The sequence below is a fragment of the Camelus ferus genome, chromosome 13 (assembly GCF_009834535.1).
Source record: "Camelus ferus isolate YT-003-E chromosome 13, BCGSAC_Cfer_1.0, whole genome shotgun sequence".
Classification (NCBI taxonomy): Eukaryota; Metazoa; Chordata; class Mammalia; order Artiodactyla; family Camelidae; genus Camelus; species Camelus ferus.
The window spans coordinates 56531507-56557453 of NC_045708.1; the positions used below are offsets into that span (position 1 = coordinate 56531507).

Consider the following 25947-nt stretch of genomic DNA (forward strand, 5'->3'; position numbering starts at 1 on the left):
GATAATTAATAATTGAAATATTTAAAACAAAAACCTAATTACTAAACAAAGAAAATCCTTTTTACTTCTCAAAACGTTTTTGGTTTGGTCGATTATAATTTTTCCCAGCAAATCTACTAATAAGATAGGAAACCAAAGTTAAACAGTTCATTATTGCTACATTAACTTTATGATAAATAAATCTCTATTATAATGTAAGCATTAAAAATGAGAATCATTATTCACAAAATTTTCATTTTTTTATAGTTTTCAAAGCTCCTCTATCCATTATCATATATAAGCCTCAACTCTTCATGACGCAGTTAGTTCTAATAAAAGATAAATAATAAAGGTATTATTTTTACTTACATTTTTACAGCTGAGGTTCTCAGAAGCTAAGTGATTTGCTAAGAAGCAGTAGATCCAACACTAGATTCACATCTGTTAGCTAAAAATTTGGAAGTCTTTTTTTGTTTGTTTTTTTACATTAGGTTGCTTTATATTGTTTTACAAATCCAGTGTGTTCAGTAAACAAAGCTAGATGCAGTAGGAAATTTTCTTCAGTGTTAACAGTTTCTTATGTCTTTCAATCTTATTCTGCCTTCAGTTTTTATTGTATTCTTCAGTCTTTTGACCTCCTAGGCTGTCTTTATGACTTGCCCAATTATCCCATTGGAATTCGTTCCCCAGTAATTTTGGCAGTGCTTCACTTCTGAAGAACGTCTCATTACCTAGTTCTTCAGAATTCTTCTTGCTAAATTCCAATTATGGCAACCTATCCAATAGCCTTCTAGACTTTGGATTTCTTGATGCTGCTCAAAATATATTTAAGACAGGCATATTTTATCCACTGCAAATTAATATGTTCTAACTTTAGTTGAATATTTTACTGGATAGCTTTTTTTCTTCTCTACTAATCTATGTGGTTTCTTATAGTAAGTCTTTGAAAATGTTTCTGCTTTTCCTAAGCCCTCAATAACCTTACTCTCTACAAAAAATTTAGTTCCTATACTTTTGGAGAGACTTGAGGTCGTCCTAATGAGTCCTTGATCCTTTCTTCCTTCAGAATTCTATTTTGGAACTTCTGTTCTTCACGCATTTCTTTTCCTTCCTATATCAGAGGAAGACATTACCTTTCCTTTTTAAGGTTAACTTTTCTACCTTCTTTCCATCTCCATTAAATTTCTTCTCTTCTCCTTGTATCCTTAATGTTTTTTCCCACTGAATTTTTTTTTTCTATGAATGTAGTTAGGTTTTTTCTCAAGAAAGCTTTTTTTGGGGGCGTGGGGTGAGATAGGTAATTAGGTTTATTTATTTAATGGAGGTACTGGGAATTGAACCCAGGACTTCGTGCATGCTAAGTGCACACTCTACCACTGAGCTATACCCTTTCCCCACCTTTTTTTAAACCTTACTTCTCAAACTGTATTTCTCTTCCTTTTACTGCCAATTCTCGAAAGTAATTTGTACTTGCTTCTTTTATTTTCCACTTGCAAACTGAATCTTGTCATCACTCTACTGAAAATTTTCTCTTAAATACCAACTAATCGTAAAATCTTATGGCCTTTTTTCACTTCTCATCTTCCTTGTTATCTCTGTAGCATTAGACACCACCCTTCTTTCCCTTTTCATAATTCTGTGTCTTGGCTACTGTGGAATTGTCCTCTACTGGATGTTTTCATTCTTCGACCTCTTTGATTATTACTTCTTTCCTTTTTTCACTAGTGTTTTTTATTATTCCACCTGTTAAATAGAAGTATTTCTAAGATTTTACCCTTGTTTCTTTGTTTAAAATTCTATATTCTTGGTGATCTCATCCTTTTCTCAGCCTCCATTTTCATTTCTTTTTGACTCTGAATCTGTATATTTTTCTCCAAATTTCTTCTTGAAATCTTAATTTGTGTTCACTCTTCAATAGGTCCAAAATTAAATTTGTCATCTTCTGAAAAATCTCTCATCTCCACTTTCAGATCTCCCAGTGACCCACCAGAGTCTGAGTCCTTCTTAATTACCTCTCATTAGGACATTGCAGTAGGTTCTCTCTCTCTTTGAACCCATCATTCTATTTACTTCTACCTAATTGTCTTCTAATGCATAGTCCTTATCATGTTTCCTGCTCAGAAACTTTCAGTTGAACTCCTTAGCCTAATGTTGAAAGTCTTCTATGATTATTTCTTAAAATGTAATCTGAAGATTGCCTACGTTAGAATCATCTGGGATTCTGGGTACCATCCCAAATTTTAAAGGGTCTCCCATGACTCAAGAATTTATATTTTTAACCAGTTTTCAGATGATTCTTAAGCATACTACAGTTGGTTAACTACTGTTTTATGTTCTCCCTTGATTTACTACCCCAACCTTACATAACATTACTCAATTTAATTATAAGCTACATTTCTGCCACATTGAATTACTTGTTTCATTATTTTGACCTGATTGTGTACTATGTTTTCTAATGTGTCTGCTTTCTCTGTTTCCTCCATCTGGAAAGCTCTGCCTTCTAGGCTTTTCTGTCCATCAAGATTCTTTCCAAATACTCCATCCTATTTTAGCTTTTCTTGATCCAAGCTGGAAGTGAACTTTCTTTCCTCTGGGCATTTTGTATCTCTCTTATGGGACTTTTCATTATCACCTAATCAATTGCTTGTAAACATGTCTATTTCACTGTAAGACTGAGCTTTCTGAGTTCCATTGTCATGTCAGGATGACATTTTTGTGTTCCCCATAGTCATAAACACAAGGTATAGGGTCTGGAATATAGATAATAATAGATATTCAATAACTTATTTAAAAAACTGATATTTGATCAATCACTGTATCAAATAGATACATGGGTGAATATATGATAATCTTATTCTACCTCATCATATTCATTTTCCTGTAGTGAAAGTAGGGAAAAATCTGGAATTGCTTGTTATTGAGAAGGACTTGAAGGGATTGTATTTCTCTTAGTGAACAGAAACTGACTAGGACTTTACATAAACAGTTAAGATTGAAATGCTGATTCCCCTATCTAGTCAGGCAAAGAGGTGAATGAAGAATTTTCCAACTGTACTCCCAGCCCTGAAGGGAGATACTCAAGGATTGACTGTCTATCTAAAGGTCTTCCAAAGTATTAGAAGATTCCCATTTTAAACACTATTTCTTGGGCATCCTTAAGTATAGTTTGTTAAGAATTAAGGCTTAATTTCAATTAGCTATTTATGGTGATAATTTGAAAAATGTAACTTACCCCTCAGGCAGTATTTTATTTTAGGCTTTGAAAATTTCTGTATATGAACTCCCTTGAGTGACAAGCAGTTTACTGATGACCCATTCTGTCCACCATTTTATTTGTTGGGGAATTAAAGTAGGAGATAGCAGATTAGTATTCTTTATAACATTTATAATTATGAATACTGCATAGCAATGAGCAGTGCTGTTTTCCCAAGCCATTTTAATGAGAAGGTGTTTGTAGAACATAACTCTGGTGGGTTTTCTATTACTTTTTGGTATTATGTTGAGAAATTTGATGTTTTAGCAGATTTTTTTTTTCATTGAAAATTGGTTTTCAAGGATCTGTCATAAAATAGTAAACACTCATGAGAAATTTTATTCTCCAAAATAATATTTATTTCTTCTAGTATATTATTTGCTAGTTGGGTGGAACTGACTTATCTAAAGGGATTGGTTAACCATTTGAGTTCTTATCTCTGTGAAAAGAGAGAATATTGCCAAAATAAAAATCATAGTATTCATATTTTAATTTTTATCTATATTTTTTCAATAACAGCAAAACCAAAGGAATACCCCTGAGATGGAAAGACAGAGAGCTGTGTACCATCTAGCTACTAGGCTTGTTCAAGCTGCCCGAAACTCTCAGTTGGATCCAGACAGTTTACGAACATATTTAAGTAACCTCAAAAAGAAGTATGAAGCAGATTTTCCCAGGTCTGAACAAGTTTCAGGGGAGACTGAAGAATAATAGCAAATCACATCTTGTACTAATTAAATAATATGTCTTAATATGAGAAACCTAGAATTCATTTTTCCCAAGAGAAAAAGAAAATGATATTTGCTAAGTTTTATATTTTAATTGAAAATTATATTAACCTCAGAATTATCATCTATATATTCTATATAAGAAAATACTTGTTATATACCTTGAGATGAGAACTTTTTAAAGGGATGATTTTTATGTTAGAAAAAAATCAGTCTAATGCACTTTTTTCTGATTTATGAAACTTCATGTTATTACATCTTAAGTTTATTTATATATACAAGTTATGGTTTCAAATGTTATTGTAAATACTTCAGCTAAAAGAAGCCTTTCTTTTTAGATCAGAAGACTTATGTGAAGTTTTCTTTTACCCTCTTAAAATGAAGTGATATTTTTTATACTATTATTATGACCCAATGATTTCTTAATTAGTACCCCCAAATTCCAACACTGGATGCTGCTGAAGTTTGTTAGAATGATATTGAGAATTTTAAAGTATTCTTTTGGCATTCAGTATAGTTCTAAAGGGTGAAATTCAGCAAATAGTTATTTTGTAATGCAGAGAGCGGTAGTTACCAAGTAGCCTGGTGTTCCATTTTCTACTCACCAACCTCTTATCTTTTCCCTTTTCCAAATTTTCACTTTTGACCATCTTTTTTAGGTGAGTAACAAAGGCAGCAGGAAGGTAGTATTTATTTGTTTAACCTCAATTGTTGGTTCACAAGGGAGCATTTTATAGAACTGTTTTCCCATAGGCATGTGGCTCACATCACCATTTAGAATTAACCCAAAGGTTTTCTGGGTTTATAAATGGGCAAAAGAAAATGGAAGATCATCAGTTGTTCAGTAACTGCAAAGAGCTGTTGTCTTCTCAAACACTTTATTTCTGCAGTTCCATCTCAGTAGATGACTTAGTCACATAATCTTAGCCCAAAGACCTAAGACAGAGAAGTTATTACTGGAAACTAAGTTTGTGGAACTCAGGGAATACATTCAGTAAGCTACAGGAGTCATAGAAATTTGGAAAAAAAAAAAAAACTGTTCAGAGACTGGTTAGGGCCATATTTTTGTTAATGTATGCATATTTTATCTTACAAAATTCAGTATTAATATTTTGACTTTAACTTTTTCTCAGCATTCTAAGTATGTATTAGTAGCTAGATATATTGAAAAATGTATCCTTTGAATGATACACATACTTTTCTTGAAAAGTAAATGTAAACTAGTGCTATTAATTACATTAGATATATATTAAATGTCCTATTGGACTACATATTCCCTATTGTCATGCTTTATAAATAGAGCACAACGGTATTTGAATTTAACCATTAGCTACATTTTAATTCACAGCCTTTGAAATGAATTACATTTTATGAAGTCATTCCTAAAAGCAGATGTTTTAGGCTTGTGCAAATTTCTAGAAGGCACTGGGGAAGGAAAGGGCATGGCAGATTGTTTGGGAGGGCAGGGAGGAAGCAATAAAAGGTGGAAGGAGAGCAGGGCCATGGAAGAAAAGCAGGCAAGTAGAGACAGGCATGAAGTATTAAATAGGCTGAATGTCATTTCCTCAAATGTATTAACTTCCCTTTACATTTAAGTCCAATATTAAATTCCACCAGATTTTCAAGAAAGTCTTCATCATTTAGAGCTTTTGATGCAAAAACTGCAGCCAATAGATTAATCCCTTTTATTTAATAAGATTTGGAATACTGAAATAAAAATGGGTTTATATCTTCTTAAAATTTAATTACTCTTTCTTCAATCGTTTTGTGTGTAGCAGAAACATATGAAAAAGCAAATCAAATGAAGATATAATTGTTAAGTCATGGTACTACAGAATAGAGGTGAATACTAGTGCGACAATCCATTCTTTAATTTTCAGGTCTATTTGCTCTACTCTTCAGTACCTCTTCGCCTTTGCCTTTCTCTAAAATTATAGATCATTATCTCATAATCCAGCCTTTTAAGATAAATGTCCATAATGTTTTTGCAAACTCCTTTAATTTCTACGTCAAAGCCAAACTTTTAGTCTGTTCCACTTTTCTCCTCACATAAAGTAATCATTTTTCAAGTCTAAAAGTAAGGTATATGGGAGTAGAGGAAAAAGCTTATCCTTATTCCTAGGAAGTAATACATTTGTTTATTTAATTTACATACAATAAAATTAACTTTTTTGGTGTACAGTTTTTATGAATTTTAGCACGTTTATGGATTCATGGAACCACTACCATAAACAAAAGATACAAGACAATTCTGTCACTGCCAAATGATTCCCTTAGTACTGTCCTTTTGTAGCCAGATTCTTCTCTGCCCCCTAACTTTAACCCAGCAATCACTGAGGATGGTTAAGCATTCCTTTCCTGTAGTTTTGTTTTTCTGCAATCATATAGCATATAACCTTTTGAGACCGGCTTCTTTTACTGAGCATAATGCATTTTAGAATTGATCCATGTTCTTGGGGCCTTTTTGTCGCTGACTAGTATTCCGTTGTTTGTATGTAGCACAGTTTATCAGTTCACTCACTGAAGGATATTTGGGTTTCTAGTTTTTGGTGATTATGAATAAAGCTGTTACAAATATTTGTGTACAGATTTTTGTGTGATAAGTTTTATCTGTGTTAAATAGGAATGAAATGGCTCTGTCATATTTAACTTCATGAGAAGCTGCCGAATTATTTTCCAGAGTGGCTATTCCATTTTGCATTTCTGTCAGCCACGTATGAGACGTCCAATTGTACCACATATTCTTTAGCACTTGGTGTATTGTCAGTTTAAAAAAAAATTAACCATTCTAATAGGTATGTAGTAAGGGCATTTACAAATTTTAAAGCTATTCTGATCACTCTTTAGCAAGCAGCAATTTTTAAAGCACTTTTTCCTAAATTATTTTTTATCTGCTTTTTAGTTTAACCTCTCTGGTAGCACATTTTAAAATCTTCCTCTTTACACAAGAGTTTCAGAGTAGGCCTTACTGTTAAAAAAACTAAAAGAATCTCATTCAATAGTATATACTGTGGCGCAGGCTACATACTAGGTGTGAGGAGCCCAAAAGGTGTCTTGACTTTGAGGTAGGCTTTTCAGGTGTAGTAAAGAGAAAAAACACATATATTTGGGTTGGAATACCATGAACACAAAACGTTGTAAACTGACTATACTTCAATAAAAATGTATATACACAAAATAAATAAATAAATAATAGATGAACATATTCAGAAGAGTAATGGCACGAAAAAGTGTACAATTCTTTGTGGACCAAGGAAGTTTAAAGGGTAATAAAATATGTCAGGTGTTCAGAAAGGGAAGAGCATTTTAGACAGAAGGATCAGAATATGTAAAAGCAAAGAGGTGTGAAGCAGTAAGCAGTTTGGTTTAGTTCAGGGATAGAGTGCATGTGAGCGAGTGACAAAAAGATGAAGTAGGTTCTAGCCATTTCTCCTTTAGATGACTGAAGAGTTTTAAGGCAACTTGCTGGAGAGTGGAAGAGGGTGGTGGTGGTAGTAGGGGGATAACATGATTAGATTTCCATTTTAGAAAGATCATCTGAGTGGTAGCATAAATAGTTTTGGAATGTGTGATTGAAACCAGAATCAAAGAGACAAGATAGTTTAAGAAACTATTCAAGTAGTCCAGAGGAGAATTGATGAATAAAGGTAGAAAGAAGTTAGAATGGAACAGGGGTGTGTGCGTGTGTGTGTGTGTGTGTGTGTGTGTGTGTGTGTGTGTGTGTTTATGTAAGAGGAGAATAAAGAGGGTGGAGTGGATGGTAGAGGAGAGAAGACAGTGATTTGGAGATCTTAAGGAGATTTAGTGCTGATTAACTAGATTTAGTGACTCATCAGATTTTTTATTGAGTGGAAGGTGTCATGGATTGAATTGTGTCCCCTTGAAAAAGATACATTAAGTCCTCACCCCCTGTACCTCAGAATGTGACCTTTTATTTGGAAATAGGATCATTTCAAATCTAATTATTTAAGATGAGGTCATTCAGGAGTGGAGTGGGCCCCTAATCCAATATGACAGGTGTCTTTATGAAGATTACCATGTGAAAACACACTCAGGGATAATGCTATGTGAAGACAGAGGGTTGAAGTGGCACATCTACAAGCCAAGGAATGCCAAAGATGGCTGGAAAACCCCTAGAAACTAGGAACACACAGGGAAAGATTCCCCTACAGGTTTCAGAGGCAACATGGTTCTGTTAACACCTCAATTTTGGACTTTCAGTCTCCAAAACTGTGAGACAATAAATTTCTGTTATTTTAAGCCACCTAGTTTGTGTTACTTTGTTATGGCAGCCCTAGAAATCTAGTGCAGAAGGGAAGAGTTAAATATGATTGTAGCTTGTGATACCATCAACCATGTTGAGAAATATGGAAGTAATAGGAATTCCAGTAGAAAAGTTCCAGAAATTTAGATGCTGCTTATTGCTCACTCTCTGGCATAGGTATAAACTATATTCAGTAAAAGTAATGACTAGATCAAATTCATTAAGCTCTCTTAGAGTTGAAGTAAGAAGAGGATGGAAGAAAAGGATGGAAATTAGAGAATAAATGTAAAAAGTTTTGCTAAAATATTTTCCCAGAAGAATCACTTAGTCTGGGTCAGTAATCTATGAGTGTTTCTTTATAAATTAGATTAAGGGTAACTTTTCTTTTACTTTCTTCATATTAGCACATATTTTCAGCCAAAGTAAACTATCTTACATGCTACTGGTAAAATATTTAAATATCAATATACTTTGTGTTGTATGAACTTCCTATTTACATTTATGAGCTTAAAATATGCTCAATCATAATTAAATATAGTATAACTAAGTGTAATAAGTAAGCACTTCTATAGTTCAATCCTATAATACGTGTAAGGGAATGAAAGTGGAAGGAAAGGAAAAGCAAGTGATCTAGTTATATTGTTACTTTGCTGTTTTCCATTCTGTACTTTAGAAACTTAAATCATGCAATTGTTTTTATCTTACTGTAGGACCAAAATGGATATCCTTTTCTTATGAATTGTCAAAGTTTTCATAGTCCCCAGATTGCATGTAGACAGTGGGAATGAATACTGCCATAATCTGCTAAAATGGATCTAAAAGCAGTGATGTGGGAAACAGATTCTTATTGTCAAGAACTGTGAAGTGACTAAGATTTTTTTTTACCTTGCTTGCAAACCAGCAGTTTGCAGGTTGAATTTCATATTTGCTGTCCAAAGACTAAAAACTGGGTTAGAAATAGAGGAATTTATTACTAATGGCACAATATGCAGCATGAGCTTCATGTTTGTGTTGGTTCCACATACCGCTACCATCTACGACATGGAGTAGTCCAGGCAGATGAGCACACAGTGGATTGGTGGTACAGCTGAGGAACCCCAAGCTTGGGAAATTCCAATCTTTTATAATGAGCTTCAAGCAAACCTGCTTGACCATTTCCCCAGAGGGAGACATTGCCTTTATTATATTAGATATTGAGCAAACATGCCCCCTGCTCAGAGGGAGCCGCTATCTCTGTCTTCTAAGGCTGCTCACTATACAAACATATCTAAAAAGATAGTAAAGAGTAAGGCAGTCAGTGCCTCTTCTCATCAGGCAGGTGAAAACATGGGAGACCCATGGAGAATTATCTCCCAGTTCTCATCTTTGTGTCGCAGTGACCACATAGTTATATAGAGAAAAATCTAGTACTATAGATATTCAAAAAGAAAAGAGCTAAAAAACTATAGTAGAATACATTCTAATTTTTTAAAGATAAGTTTCTTTGTAACCAATGAACATGCAGATTTAACTGATAATGTTTCCATTTTGATGCAATACTGGGTCAAAATTGTTCATTTCTTTGTTTGTATTAAAAGGTTTGTATTTGGGAGTGGGCAGAATGGGTGAAGGTGGTCAAAGAGGACAAACTTTCAGTTATTTAATAAATAAGTTCTGAGGATGTAATGTACAGCATTGTGGCTATAGTTAATAACACTGTATTATATATTTGAAAGTTGCTAGGAACGTAGATCTTGAGTTCTCACCACAAGCAGAAAATTTGTAACTATGTGTGATGATGGATGTTAACTAGATTATTATGGTGATCATTTTGCAGTATATATATTTGTTGAATCATTATGTTACATACTTGAAAGTAATGTAATGTATGCAATTACATCTCATTTAAAAATACCATTGGACTAGTATTTAAAGGTATCACATATGAAAACATCCAAGCTCCATGTTGTAACTTAAGGCTAGTTATTTTCAAATATAATCCATTTCTATCACCTGCTCCCAGTACTTTAGCTGACTAATTCTTTACCTTGTATTGTTTGCGACCATGGCTGCTACAGAACTGTAAATTATTCTTTGAAGGAAGGGATCACATCTTAATTTCATTAATTATTTCCCACTACCAAACACAGTGTTTTATTTGCCAAATAACTCAATAAATACTTGTTACTATGAATACAAAAGATAAAATAATATTTACTTAACTTAGAAATTCTAACGAGAGCTTCAGAGCTCAGAACATTAATATGACCAAATTTTCCACAAGTAAAAAGAATACTGTAAGGCCAAAAACAACTTTTAAGAACAGAATAAAAGTATAAATCTAGAGTATTTTAAAAATGCATATAATTTGTTCCATTGTAGAGAAGAGTATGTGTAAAGCCATATGTTGATTTAAAAGTGATTCAGTTAGGGTGTCATGTGAAAATATATTTTCTAATGGAATGTTCAAAGCAATAAAAGTTTGTGTGAAGTTAATAGTTTATTAACTGCTAAGCCATATAATGGTTAGCATCCTTAAAGAACACAGGAAAAAGATGTCCATTAGCTTTCTAAGTTCAGGTAGTTCTGCAGACGAACAGGAATTAGAAGGGAAAATATTCCATTTGGGAGCATATTGTTGGTCAATAGTTGAGCCCTGATGGTTATTCTGCAAAGATGTAATAGTTCACATGGATCTTTGTATCTTGTTGGAGGAATGTAGTCCAACCAGTTTGAAATAATTGGACGTCTTCCTAAACTTAGTTGTGTCTAAAGAAAAGGAAAATATTTTAATTTTGTAGTATTAATTATTGTATTAGTCCAAATTATTAACATTTAAAAATTTTATTTAGATTCCTAAAATTATCTTAAATTTATATAATCCTTACAAATATTTTTTCTAAAGCATTTTCACCTGAAGTAAGTATTTTATTCCCATTTTATTCTCAAAATGATATATGAAGTTTATATAATATATCTGAGGACACAAAACATTATTTCTTACAACTATGAACCTGTATATGTTTTTAATTTTAGACAGATCATACACTTATGTTTTTATCAGCTTCTCCTTTTAGAGTAGTGTTGCCAATTTGACCACTCACTGGAATTATCAAGGGTAGTTTAGAAAATACCAATATTGAGGTTCTGCTCCAGTTAGGCTGGGACTGGGGACAGACAACATAAATCTTGAAAGTTGCCCCAGGTGATTCCAACCATTGTAGAGTACAGCTTTGCAGTGTTGAATGACTAGAAGACCAGACAGGAGGCCCAACCATATGAAGATAACTTTTTAAGTTTTAGTTAAAGTACCCTTTTAAAGATTTAACTCTAGAAGCCAAAATTATTAGGCTGACTTAGAAGTAAAGGACATTGCTGTATTATAGAGATGCTTCTCTAGTAGAAACTGTGCTCTACAGACCAAGTGACATCTTTAACTTAAATGATAACACAGTTTTTCATTATTCAATAAATGGTTGTTTAAAGAATATCTTGTATAAACTCAGCACTGAGCTCGGTGCTTGGGATAATTGCTAGGGTATGCAAAATACATCATCTCTGTGCTCACAGAGCAGGTAAAAGTAAAGATATCTAAATATATATTTACAATAAAACTGCTAGAAAATGTAGAAATGCAAAGCAGGGCCACTAAAAGTGTTTTTTAAGCTGGTTTTTATGCCATCTTCTACCTTCTTGCTCAGTGCTACTTCACTTATTAAACAGCACCTGACTGGAATCCAGCTTTAATGTCTTTGCCACTCAGGCAGGTGATTTTGATTAACTCCCTCTATAGCAGTTTTCTGTTTTGAGTGTACCTCAGGAACAGCATTCATGTTGCTGGTCGAGAATCAGTATGTCCTATAATAATTATGCAGGACTGACACTGGACAAAGACAAGCAAATTACTGAAGATGCAAAAATTAAATTTTTTGTTTGTTTGTTTTACAAATTAGTTGCCAAAATAATCTGATCAATTTGCACCCCTGACAGTGGCCCAGGCATGGTTGATTAATATGCATTGTTGAGGCTTAAAAAAAAAAACCAGCAAAGTTATATTTCTTGGGAGTTTATTTCTGAAGTCCCACCTTTCAAGATAAGGGGAACTGCTAGATTCCTTGGTAATTTGACCGGTTTAAATTTATAGGGGTTTGTCTTTAAGAAAAGACAAAGAAAGCTACCCCTTTAATATGTCTTACTTCTTGCTACTAGTAGACATGATACAATTTGATGCTGAAACTTGCAGTTCATTTTGACAGGGTGAACATGTTCTCCAGATAGTTGTTTTTTTCTTCTAAACTTTAACAAGGAAAAGTTCTCCACATTTCTGAGGGGTAATTTTCAACTGGACAAACGTTTTAAGCTTTTATTTATATTTTCATGCTTAAAATTGTTCAGGAATTTTGAAAAGGAAAGTATATTTTTGCATATGTGATTGTATTTGTAGGGAGAAATGTAACTCAATTTAAAACATTCTATTGGAAAAGAGATCTGTTAAATTTTTAATTTGTTGTATTTTTAAGAGATATCCTAATAAACAGGTTATTATGTAATTAGAATGTAATAAGAACATATATCTAGTTAATAACTACTAAAATAACTATACATTTAACTTAAAAATTCTTTCGTATTTAGAAGACAAATTATGAAATAAAGAACTAATGTTCAATATGATTTGAATTTTGCCTATTTTAAATTTACAAGTGTATACTCAGTGATTAATTTTCACTAAATCTATAGAATTAAAAATTAACTTTATTCTTGCCTTGCAATTTTATCTTAAAATTGATCAATATTTGCACCCAAATCCAAAGTACAATATTTTGCTTACCTCTATTTCCCTGATTGAAATGACGGAAAGCACTCTGGAACACAGCACTAAACATGTTTTGGCATCTTCCTGGATGTCTACCAATTCATGATCAACCATTATTCTCACTCTTGAAGGGTAGAGCAGTATTGTTAACACAATGTTGATAGGGTTTTTTTCTCTTTCTAAGATTCCATATTGCAGGAGGATTTTTAAGATACTGGATTGTCTTGTCTGAGCTACGTAGAGTAGAGGCGTGATGCCACTCAATGGGCTTGGACAGTATACTGGTGTGAAAGTTCTGTGAATCAAACAAACAAAACCACACTGAATACAGAGTTAAAGAATGTGGTAAACACTTTGTCTTAACAGTAATGGGAAAACAGTATTACCTTAAATAGTAAATATCTTAGATAATTTTAATGTAACTTTACTTTTATATATTATATGTATTAAAAAGAGTTTTCCACTCTGAATCTAAGCCTACCTGAAGATTAAATAATAAGAAAACTCTTACTGCACATTTAACCCCCCTTTACGCTTGTAAAAACAGACAAAAAAAGATTTATAGAGTGTGGAAAGTGTTTACTTTTAGTAATAGCAATTCTGTTTCTCTAAGAAATCCATAGTGATTAGAACTAGTATTATAAAACTGATGTAGTTCTGGAAAATCTAAAATGGAAAAGGTGAACAGACTTATAAATTTCACTTTATTATTAGAACAAAATTATATAACCCTTTTGATATATGTTTCTTTTGTTGTTGTTGTTCTTAATCGTATATCAGACTTCAGGTTGAATTGAGTTTGAAGATTAGACTAAAAAGGAGTAAGTGCAACTACCTTAGTTCTATGTTTTTCACTTTAATAAAATTAGAGTTGGTATTTTTAGGTTTAAGAAATGTAAGTTATGATGAGAGCCATATCAGGTCCTTCAAGGACAGAATTTAATTTTCCTTCTTCAGTAGAGTTTTGAAAGTTTTCTGAAATCTTGTTTTTCCTGGAGTGCTGGACTTGAAAATTTCTCTTCCCTTATGACAGAAAATTTTATTTTTTTCTAATTGCATATAGCTCTTGTAACTGCTTCATTTAATAGACATTTATGTTTGCTATTGAATTGATCACTATATGTAGGTAGAACATGGTAGAACCACTCACAGGAGATTTTGTATTATCAAGCCTTGATTTAGCCAAATAAACATGGCTTTTGGGACTAAAGAAGTGGAACTTTATTTGTGGTCCTTGTTTCTGGAATTCTCTTGATTTGTCTAATAAAATACTAACATATCCTTCAGGACAGCATATAAACTATAAATATTAGTTTTGGACAATTAGGCAGAACAAGGAAAACATTATTCAAAAAGAACTTTAAGATTTCAATTATTAATATGGGAAGCAACATGATATGATGCTAAAAACAATGGAGATTTAAGGGTTCTAGGTTCTGGTTTTCCTAACTAGCTGTGTGATGTTGGATAAGTCAGCATCTTTTGAGTCTCAGTTTTCTTATGCATTTATGTGTTTATTCATTTGCTCATTCATTCATTAATTTATTTAACACTCACTTGTCCAGAGTGTCCTGAGTACTAGATATGAAGAGATATATGAAAGATACAGTCCTTGATCTCAAGATGCTTATTATAGTCTAGTAAGGGAAACAGACAGGTAATTCAACAAATACAATACAAGGTGATAATTACTATAATAGAAAAGACGCTTGGGGTACTATAGAAGCACTGAGACTCTCTCTGGAATAATCGTTGCCTGTAAATTATCCTGGAACTAGAACTTGAAGGATTAGTAGGTGTTTGCCAAGAAAAGGATTGGAAAGAATGTTTCATTTACAAACATGAACCAAAACCAACACTGGAGTATTGTTATGCATGAACTAGCTATATAAAATGAATGGTTTGTATTCGATAAGTTCTCTGGTTGAAGTGTATTTGGGGGTCCAAGAGACCTCCCCTGTGGTGATTCCCTTGTCAGGAGTTCTAAAACCTACAGTTTGAAAATTACTAGACCAAATAGTTTATCTCCAAAGCTTCATTGAGCTCTGAAATGCCAAGATTTTGTGATTAAGAAATAAATTGTGTGGTGTAGTGCAGAATAGCATTTTAGAAATTAAGAAGTGGGGTTTTGTCATCACTCTGTCAGTAGTACTATATATATCATTTTAATTCTGTATAAAATACACACACATACCCCCCCTCCACACACACACATTCATAGAATCATCTCCAGATCAATATTGTCCTGGACATCTATCTCATCTTCTCCACAGATACTTCCAACATATATCCAAACATGAACTCCTTAACTACTTATGTATTCTCTCTCCTGATTATTGGTATTTACTTTCCCAAACCACCACTACATTCAACTCTTTTACATTTCTTTGACTTGTGTATGTTCTTCCCCTCTGTTTTCAGTTCTGGGACAAGTCTTGCTCATTGTATAAGACCCTGTCTAATAAACTCTTGTGCAAAGTTTTCTTTGATTGCTTGACTTTTTCCTTACTCCACATGGCACATTGTACATAGCTCCATTAAGCCCTTACTGTTTCGGACAACTTGCTTAATGTCTCTAATCTTTCATTTTCTTATCTTCAAAACAAATGGGTGGGCAAGATAAACAATAAAGTTTTAAGCTCTATGGGGCAATACTTTTTGTCTGTTTAGTCCACTATTATATCCCTAAATGCCTAGAACAATGCTTGGCCCATAGTAGATACTCAAATATTTGCTAATTGATTTTTTTTACTATTATCCTGAAAAAAATATTAATTTTAAATTTATTCTGTAGCTCTTGGGTCTAATAAGATTTTTAGTGAAGCACAATCATTTAAATTTTTTAAAAGCAATCTAATTTATTCATCTTGCTAACTCTTAAGAAGATATTTGACTTAAGAGTCTTATAAGTATGGGAAATCAGAGGACTTGGGAGACAAAAAATACTCCAAGTGGCCCTTGTTAAGATGTAGAGCTATTAGTTGATTTTAAGATATTGAGGTTGACATTACCTTTAGAAGATATTTTGGACCCAAAATGTTGAAAACGTAACTAAAACTCCAATAGGTTTAAAATGAGATTTAAAAGTCTGATCTGTACCCAAATGACATTTGAGTAATCCTCATGTTTAAAGAGCACGTTACTGTAAGCCAAAATTGGCTTAATCTGTACCGACAGTTAATTATAACAGTACTTATATGGATGGAATGAGACAAGCAAAGCAAGAATCAGTTTTTAAATGTGAGGTTAATGAACTGAACCCTCTGTTTTTGAAAACCTGTCATACACACTTATGAAATGGGCATAATATTTCCATATAGACATGCAGAGAATGATTCAGTTTTGTAGCTATAATAATTATTTCTAATTTTTCCAACTATTTTTCTTTTAGTTTCTAGCTGCCAAATTTAATAGATGTTTATTCGTAATAATTTTATCTCTGATACTTGACACAGGTTTTTTTTTTGAGATGTTTTCCCATGGCCCTGTGGGACCATTCTTTTCAAGTTATGCATCTCTTTGACTATTCATTCTCAAGTCTCTTTCACTGGTTTCTCTGCCTCTGCCCTCAACATCTAAGTAAAGTAGATGTAGTCTTTTAACCAGCTTTCATCTGACTAATTGTTGTCAGAAAATTTCATCTATGACCATAATTTTAACTACTGTCTTTTAATTTATTCAACAAATATTTATTGAATATATGCTACATGCCAGGCACTGTTTTGTGTACTCAGGATATATGAGTGAACAAAACAAAGTTGCCAGCCTTCTTGCTGATATAGTAGTGAGGGGTAACAGACAATACAGAATGAACATAGCAAACAAGTAAATTTTATAATGTGTTAGAAAGTTTGATAAGTACTGTGGGAAAAAGAAAAAGGGCAGGATAAGAAGTATGGAAGTGCTGGGAGGTGAAGTGAGGTCATTTTTCAACTTAATTTAATTACATTATTTTAAAAAAGTGTAGTTGACATGCAATATTGTATACTGGTTTCAAGTGTACAACATAGTGGTTTGATATTTATATACATTATGAATTGATTACAATTAACATCTATCACCATTCAAAGTTATTACAATATTATTGACTGTATTCCTTATGCTGTACATTATATTCTCATGACTTACTTATTTTATAACTAACAGTTTGTACCTCTTGGTCCCCTTCACCTATTTCTCTCAATTCCTCAATACCCCTGCCCCGAAGCCAACAGTTTGCTGTCTGTATCTATGGGTATGTTTCTGTTGTTTTTGTTAGTTCATTTGTTTTATTTTTTAGATTCCACATATAAGTGAAATCATACAGTATTTGTCTTTATCTGTCTGACTTATTTCATTTGGCATAATACCCTCTAAGTCTGTCCATGTTGTCACAGATGGTAAGATTTTGTTCTTTTTTATGGCTGAATAATAATCCATTGTATATATGTATATATACACACACACTACTTCTTTATCCATTCATCTGCTGATGGACACTTAGGTTGCTTCCATATACTTGCTATTGTAAATAATGCTGCAGTGAACATAGGGGTGCATGTATCTTTTTGAATTAGTATTTTCATTTTCTTCAGTTAAATACCCAGAAGTAGAATTGCTGGATCATATGGTAGTTCTATTTTAAATTTTTTGAGGAACCTCCATACTGTTTTCCATAGGGACTGTGCCAGTTTGCATCCCCACCAACAATGCACAAGGGTTCCCTTTCCTCTACATCTTTACAAACACTTATTTGTTGTCTTTTTGATAATAGGCATTTTGACAGGTGGGAGGTCTCACTGTGGTTTTGATTTGCATTTCTCTGATGATCAGTAATATTGAGCATTTTTTTTTTCACATATCTGTGTACCATCTGTATGTCTTCCTTGGAGAAATGTCTATTCAGGTCATCTGCCCCTTTTTTAATTGGACTTTTATAATATTGAGTTGTGTGAGTTCTTTACATGTTTTGGATATTAACCACTGGTCAGTTATACTGTTTGCACATATCTTCTTCCACTCAGTAGGTTGCCTTTCCATTTTGTTAATGGTTTGCTTTGCTATCCAAAAGCTATTTAGTTTGATGTAGTTCCATTTGTTTATTTTTACTTTTGTTGTCCTTGCCTAAAGAGACATATCCAAAAAAGTATTGCTAATACTGTTTATATAAAAGAGCATACAGCCTATGTTTTCTTCTAGAAGTTTTATGGTCCTCGTCAGGCCTTACATTCAAGTCTTTAATACATTTTGAGTTTATTTTTATATATAGTGTAAAAAAGTGATCCAGTTTGATTCTCTTGCATGCATGTAGCTGTCCAATTTTCCTAACACCATTTATTGAAGAGGCTATCTAAATAGTTTTTGATGGAGTCTTCAGGGTTTTCTCTATACGGTATCATGTCATCTGCAAATAGTGAAAGTTTTAGTTTTTCAAGTTGAATGCCTTTATCCCTTTTTCTTGTCTGATTGCTGTGGTTAGGACTTCAAGGTTGAATAAAAGGGGTAAAAGTGGGTATCTTTAACTTGTTTCTGACCTTAGAAGAAAAGCGTTCAGGTTTTCACCAATTAATAATATGTTAGCAGTGGGCTTGTTGTATATAGCCTTTAATATGTTAGGGTGTGTTCCTTTATAACCACTTTGTTGAGTGTTTATATCGTAAATTGGCATTAAATTTTGTCAAATGCTTTTTCTGCCTCTATTGAAATGATTATATGGTTTTATTCTTTGTTTTGTTAATGTGGTGTATCAGCTTGATTAATTTACAGAGACTGAAACATTCTTGCATCCCTGGAATAAATTAATCATTATGTGTTATCCTTTTAATGTATTGTTGAATTTGGTTTTTTAATATTTTGTTGAGAACTTTTGCATCTATGTTCATCAGGGATATTGGCATGTAATTTTCTTTCTTTCTTCTTCTTCTTCTTTCTTTCTTTCTTTTTTTTTTTTTTTTTGGTAGTGCTTTTATCTGCTTTTGGTATCAGGGTAATGCTAGCCTCATGGAGTGAGTTTGGGAGCAGTCTTTCCTCTTCAATTTTTTGTATAGTTTGAGAAAGATTAAATCTTTTTTGACTGTTTGGTAGAGTTCACCTGTGAAACTCTCTGATCCTGGACTATTGGCATTTTCCAGTTTTAAATAGATTGATAGGAGAGCTCAATACTGAAAGGTAGCATTTAGATAAAGAAGAAGGAGATGAAGAAGTTAGCCATCTGGATATTTAAGGACTCTAAGGCAGGAGATGGTACCTGAGGTGGTGAAGGAAGAGCAAGGAAGCCAGTGTGGCTGAAAGTGAAAAGGGTGAGAAGTGGTAGGAAATGAGGACAGAGGTAATGGGATATCATATCATGTAAAGCCTTGTAGATCTCTGTGAGAATTTCATCCTTTACTCTAAATGGAATGGAAGAGTCACTGGAGATTCTGAGTAAAAAAGCAGCATGATCTCACCTTTGTTGAGAATTTGTTATGGGATAGGAGTAGGGAAATCTCTTAGCTTGGTATAGGTTGATAATAGTGGAGATGATCAAGTTTTGTGTATTGTTAGAAGGTAAATAAAACAGATATCCCTATTAAGATATGGAATGTAAAAAAGAGATGTCAAGGATGACATTACATATCTAGCCTTCTACTGCACATCTCTACTTGGATATCTCTTAGGCTATGAGAACTCATATGTCCAAAGCTGACTTTGTAGGTCTCTTGGAATAAATTTGATAGTTTTGTGGCATCCATTGTGGTAGACTGAATAATGGCCTCTCAATATGGCAAAAGGGATTTTGCAGATGTAATTAGGATAAGGATCTTGAGAGGGGAGATTATCCAGATGGGCCCAATAAAATCACAAGAGACCTTATAAGAAATGTCAGAGGAGGATAGTAGCAGAGCCAGTGAAGGCGATTTGTAGATATTACTATTTGAAGATATGACTACAGTGTTGGCTTTTTTTTAAATTAGTTTAGTTTTTTGGGTGGGGAGGAGAGGGGATGGGATTTTTATTTTTTTGATGGAGGTACTGGGGATTGAACCCAGGGCCTCTCGCATGCTAGGCATGTGCTCTACCACTTGAGTTCTACCACTTGAACTATACCTTCCCCCACTACAGTGTTGGCTCTGAAGATGAGGAAAAGACCATGAGACAAGGAATGCAGGCAGCCTCTAGAAGCTGGCAAAGATAAGGAAATAGATTTTCTCCTAGAGCCTCCAGAAGGAACCAGCCCTGTGGCATCTTGATTTCAGCCCTTATAGCCTCATTTTGGACTTCTGACCTTCAGAACTATAAAAAATAAATTTATGTTTTTTTAAGTCACTAAGGTGGTGGCACTTTGTGACAACAGCGGAATGAAACTAATACAGTCATCAATCAGTCTCAAAATGTAGAAGTCTGAAGATTAACTGTTCTCTCTTTCTTTCATTTTCTACTTCTAATCACCTACAATGTCTGGCTATTCTATTTAGTAATATCTTTTCTTTCCCCCATTGCTATTGTTTTAGTTTAAGTCCTCACTATAATTTACCTGGACAGTTCTGATATCAAAGGATGGCTAGGGGTTGGAGGGAATGGTGGTGGAGAAAAGCTAGTTCTTCCCCCAAAACTATTACAAATACGCATATAATCCTAGCACAGTGGGCATGCTATGCAAATTCAGCTTCAAGAACTCCTCTAACCATCTCCCTTTTTTCAATCAGATTGCTCCCCTCAACCCCTCCTATACAGAAATTCTGGAGCTTCTATTGTACCTGGAGTGTTTGAGCAGTCTGCTAACTGGTCTCCCTGCCTCTACCTGCAGCCTCCCTCCCCATAGTCTCATCTTCAAATGGGAGCTGATGAATCTTCTCATACTATAGGTTTGACCTTCTCTGACTGGACATCACCCATGGTGTAAATTTCAGATTTCTTAGTATAACCTACAAAGTCCTTCAGAGTTTCACTTCTACTAGGCTTTATCTCTCACTACTACCTGATTTCCATCTCACTCGCTAGCAATTGCTGAATTGCCTGTAGTCACTGGATACAACATATTTATGTCTCTCTTGGCTTTAGTCAGCCTCTCCCTGCCTAGATTACATTTCTTCAAGGGAAGGACAGGGAAAACTCCTTTCATCTTTTAGAAATCAATTTAAGACATCACTTCTTTTAGAGAGCCTTCTGAGATACCCGCTCCTTCCCAATTGTGTTAACAATGTCCTCTGTTATTCCTACCTGTACATCAGTTATTTTTGAACTTACAGTATAATTATAATTTTTTGTATGGCTCACTTACTAGTCTGTGAACTCTCCAAAATCAGAAAATATGTCTACTTTGTATTTGTATCCTCAACAAATAACACAATGCCTGGTGCTTAATAAATGATTATTATTTTAACTGAATGACATCATCTTTACTTACAGTCTGTCATACAGTTGCATTTATATGTTTATTGAAGGTTTATTGTAAAAATGAACAAAGTTAAATTCCTTTGCCTCATTAATTCTCTCTCTTCTCTTCCAGGGACCTATTTAGACACTTCATTATTATATTAGGGAAATTATCAAACCAGAGTGTATACAGGGGAAGGTGAAAAAGGAATGATGTTGTTATAGAAATAAAGGAACAGACAATAGGAAACAAGATATTCATTATGGGGACATAATAACTGTGTTCAAATATTTGAGAAGTTATCATATAGGAAAGAGAATGAATGGGCTTTGTTCTCTATAACTCTGGGGACAGAGTTGGAGAAATGGAGACAGAATTTAGTGCACTGTGAGGAAGAAGAATTTAATAAACCTGAATGAAAATTCACTTTTTCATCCAACATAATCTTGATTAACCACTTGCTATGTATCTGCATAGTTCTAGGCACTGAGGATTCAATGTTGAAGAAGCAGTCAAAGTTCCTCCTTTCATGGAGCTTACTTTTAGCAAGAGTAGATAGTGAACAAACCAATGTGTGACTGGAATATAGTGTTCAAGATGGAGAATGACATGAGATTGGATTTTGGAGGTTGGATTTGGGGCCAGATCCTGTGAGACTTTTTAAAAGTGGATATTGAACTTGAATTTTATTCCACTTGTATGGGGAAACTCTGGAGGATTTTAAGCCTGGGTAATATGACCTATTTTACATTTTTATGAGATCACTCAATCTTTTGAGTCAAGAATAAATTATAAGGGTTGAGAGGAAAGAATGGAAGCTGGAAGACTCTTTAGGAATCTATTGGAGTTGTTGAGGCAAGGGGTGATGGTGACTTCACCTACGTTAGAAATGGAGGAGATGAAAAAATATAACTACTTAGGATATGTTTTAGAGATAAAGTCAAAAGGATTTGCTGATGTGCTGTGCAAGAAAGAGAAGAATCAAGAATAAATCCTAAATTTCTGGCTTGAGCAACAGAGGCTGTTAATCAAGTGGAGAATTCAGTGGAAGGAGCAAGTTGGCAGGGAGAGGGTGAGTTAGATCAATATTCTGTTTTGTTTCTGTTAAATTTGAGATGCTCTGTGGAGATGTTGAGCAGACATCCTGATATAGGAGGAGGCTGGAGGTCAGAGGAGGGGTCAGGGCTGGAAATAAAGATTTGGGAGTTACTGGCATATCATAATATTTAAAGCCATGGGAGCGGGTAAAATCTTTGAGGGAAAGTGGGTAGTCAGGAAAGAGAAGGGTCCCTGGGAAAGGAATGATTTACTTAAGGAAATAGTTAACTCACTACTACTAGAGCTGTTCAAGCAGAGACCAGATGAACAGCAACTAGAGATGCTTTACAGGAGCTAATTCCCAGAACGGGAGTTGGGGACGTTTGCTAATGAAGTCGGGTTCCATCTGAACTTAAAATTCTGTAACTCTTAAATATCCAAAAGATGTTGCAGAACATAGAATTGACCTGTAATGTGTTTTACTTTGTGGATACATCTAAGTCAAAATCTATTAATTTTAAAACAATTTATTACTTAAGGCAGTTGTTAATGGCACTCTATCATTTTCCACTGTGTTTCTTTTTCTTTCATTTTTTCCTTTCCTTTTGATTTTCTCCCCTTGCTCTCTATTAATTTTTTTTAATTTATCCTCTTTTCCTCTGTTTTACTCCGTTTTTCTTTCCCATGGACTTGCCAGGGATACACACAGGCATTACTTAGCCCAGCTAGTGACACTCAGTGTTAGAAGCTGCTGATCTCTGCTATAGCCACAAATATATTGGTCCTTAAAGCAATCAAAAAGTGCTATTTGGGGGTTTTATTTATTGATATTCCAGACTTCAGCTATCAGTTTATGTACTTGGGTTATCATTACGGAAAGTAATCCAGTGGTTCTCCAAAACTGCAGTGATACACAACTCTGCTTCAGGCACAATCTAAATTGGTGTAGTCTGAAACTGATCTTATCTGTCTTGTTTTTCATTGCATACATGGTTCTATCATTGTGTCTAGTGCAGTGCCTCATATATAGTAAGGTGATAAATACCTTGTTGAATGAATAAATGCATGTCTGTTCTAATCAAACTAATAGCTAAAACCTAGAAGTAAATTGGAGCTAATGCAAACTATGTGACTTTAAAATTTGTATTACAGACTACAAAGAAGTCATATTGGATATTTTATTCTCATAAGATCCTCAGTAATATTCCTTAGCTAGATTGGCATGTTCAGAATGTGAAAATTTGGTTTTATAACAGAATGAATCATGTATTTGACTTTCATTGTGTTCAATTCTGGAGAATTTAGAGTCAAATTTATCAATGTTTAACTAAAAATAGGGAATTATAATGTTTAATAAGTATTACGAGGTGAATATGTGTGAATATTCCGAATCACATTTTAAAAGTCAATTTATATATATATATATATATATATATATATATATATACACTGTCATTATACATTCTCAGTATTTTCAAAAAGAAGAGATCACAGTATTATACAAAACTATGTTTTTGACTAATTAGAGAAATCTAAGTTGTCTAACATTGCATTACCTTGTGCACTAACATGTAAGTTTTATAGAGCAAACTGCTAGTTATTTATTGTTACATAATAATATACATTCAGGCAAAAACTTATTGAATAAATAATGAAGGAATGAAAGAGTGAACAAATGAATGAACAATCAAATCAGGATTCCTTATCCATATATGGTCACTATACATATACATTTTAGAAAAACGTAGTATAATATCCTAAAGAGAAATTTTCTCCTTTTATAGTGAAATATATATGAGATTATTACCTCCATATCAGTGCCAGGTTACAACTTCTGTCTTGAACATAGTCTTTTGTCTTCTTGAGAAGCAATTCCACAAAGTCAGGATTACCTTTTCTGGCAAAAACCCAGTACAGAATTGTATTCACACATATTTCAGTAAATTCAAGATTAAAATTTAGTTCGAAACGGTATCCTGATTTTTCCACAAATGCAATGTAATCTGTGAGTAGAATGTCAAACCCATCCAAGTCGACATACCTCAGAATTTTTGCCAGTGTTCTGTAAATCCTGGGTTCATAACAGTGATATCCCCACTGTCCCAAAAAATGCAAAGATGGTCTTTTAACAATTTTGTCAATGAGATTGCAGAATATATTGCTTCCTAGAGCAGTTTTACGACATAATTTAGAAGATTTACTCATTGCTACTTAAGGCAACGATACAGAAGTAAAATCACAGGAAGTCATACTGTAATCCTTCAGTTACATATTTTGATAATGTGGTAGGCTTTACTCCACAGACAGGAAGTGCCCTTTAAACTGTAGCCAGAAAAAATATCATGTGAAATATTACCATTCAAGTACTGGATGACATCACAATAGCTGGAGATCTGTCATCAGCATAGGTCAGAAATTTGAGATATATGTAACTGGTGACATTTGGACATGTTAGGCAGAAATGGCATGTGTGAGAGCTAAGATATAATATTTTTAACTTTCTAAGAGTTCAGTTCAAGCTAGTATGTATGTTAATCAAGTGCTAAAATCACAGTTTATACATTAGACAAAATAATAATAATCAGATTAATTATTCTTTTTAAGCTATCATGTAACAAAGAATGACAGAATGAAAAAATTCAAGTGCTGTTGTTCTCATGTTCTGCATGTTCTCACTTAATCCTCACAGAATATTTTCCCTATTTTAGTTGAGGACACAGGCTTAGATAGGTTGAGAGGCCTGCCAATAGTCACTGTATTAATTCTCAGGGAGGAGAGACATCATACAATATTAAACTAAATTTAGAAACTTTGTTTTAGAATTGTAAGTTGTATAGAGATTATTCCTCTCTATATTAGGCAGATATGTACGTTTGGGGCATTCAGAGTACTTCAAGCTTGTTATGGCATCCTTGTCCCAGTAAAATGAAACAGAAATATGTTGATTGTTTTATCATTATTTAGCAGTTAATGCATTAGTCACCTTTCTGTTAAATTTAATAACCTTGGCTGTATTTATTAGCAATTTTAAGGATACTTAAATGTTTTCTTTTTTTCCCTTTGCATATTTTTCTTTACATAACATGAATGATGTCTCTTTAGTAATGGGAAATTATAACTTTAGATTTGTTGTAATATAATTCCACTAATATTTTATTTTATAAACTCTAAATTCCCTTTTCCTAGGATAGCATGAAAACCTAATAACTACTGTAATCTTTCTGAAAACCAAGAGTTTTGTTGTTTTCCTCTACTTTCTTTTTATTTTCTGTACCTCAAAAAAAGATATTTTAATTGAACTATTTTTATTGATTTCTTAATAATACTACACATAAAGGTTGTAAAAAATTGAAACATTATAGAGCCAGTGAAAATCCCTCCTAACTACATTAGCAGTTTTTTTAATAAAAATACAATTTTTAATTATTTATTTTTTAAATTTGAAGTATAGTTGATGTACAATATTATGTTACAAATGTACAATATAGTGATTCATAATTTTTAAAGGTGATACTCCATTTATAGTTATTATAAGATAACTGGCTATATTCCCCGTGT

General features: G+C 33.4%; 2 protein-coding genes across 2 annotated transcripts in view; one reads left to right on the forward strand and one right to left on the reverse strand.

Moving 5' to 3' along the window:
* The window catches only part of MSH4 (mutS homolog 4), a 56441-nt gene extending 49892 nt beyond the window's left edge, over positions 1–6549 (forward strand). The window contains 1 exon segment of the mRNA XM_006193478.3: positions 3752–6549. Coding sequence (XP_006193540.2) covers positions 3752–3943 — 192 coding nt within the window. The 3' untranslated portion in view covers positions 3944–6549.
* A 4135-nt stretch (positions 6550–10684) lies between these two features.
* On the reverse strand, positions 10685–24720 carry ASB17 (ankyrin repeat and SOCS box containing 17). Its single transcript, XM_006193479.2, has 3 exons — positions 24197–24720; positions 13032–13311; positions 10685–10972 (listed from the first exon to the last, which is right to left on the reverse strand). The coding sequence occupies exons 1-3, from the start codon at positions 24592–24594 to the stop codon at positions 10766–10768; spliced, it is 885 nt and encodes a 294-aa protein (XP_006193541.2). The 5' UTR covers positions 24595–24720; the 3' UTR covers positions 10685–10765.
* Between the last annotated feature and the right edge of the window lie 1227 nt (positions 24721–25947).

Excerpts from the sequence above, each read along its gene's own strand:
- ASB17 (XM_006193479.2), bottom strand. The coding sequence starts at position 24,594 with ATGAGTAAATCTTCTAAATTATGTCGTAAAACTGCTCTAGGAAGCAAT. Across the intron at positions 13,312-24,196 it reads AACCTGGCACTGATATGGAG|AACTTTCACACCAGTATACT; the intron begins GTAATAATCTCA and ends TTTGATTCACAG. Across the intron at positions 10,973-13,031 it reads TTTCAATCAGGGAAATAGAG|ACACAACTAAGTTTAGGAAG; the intron begins GTAAGCAAAATA and ends CCTTTTCTTTAG.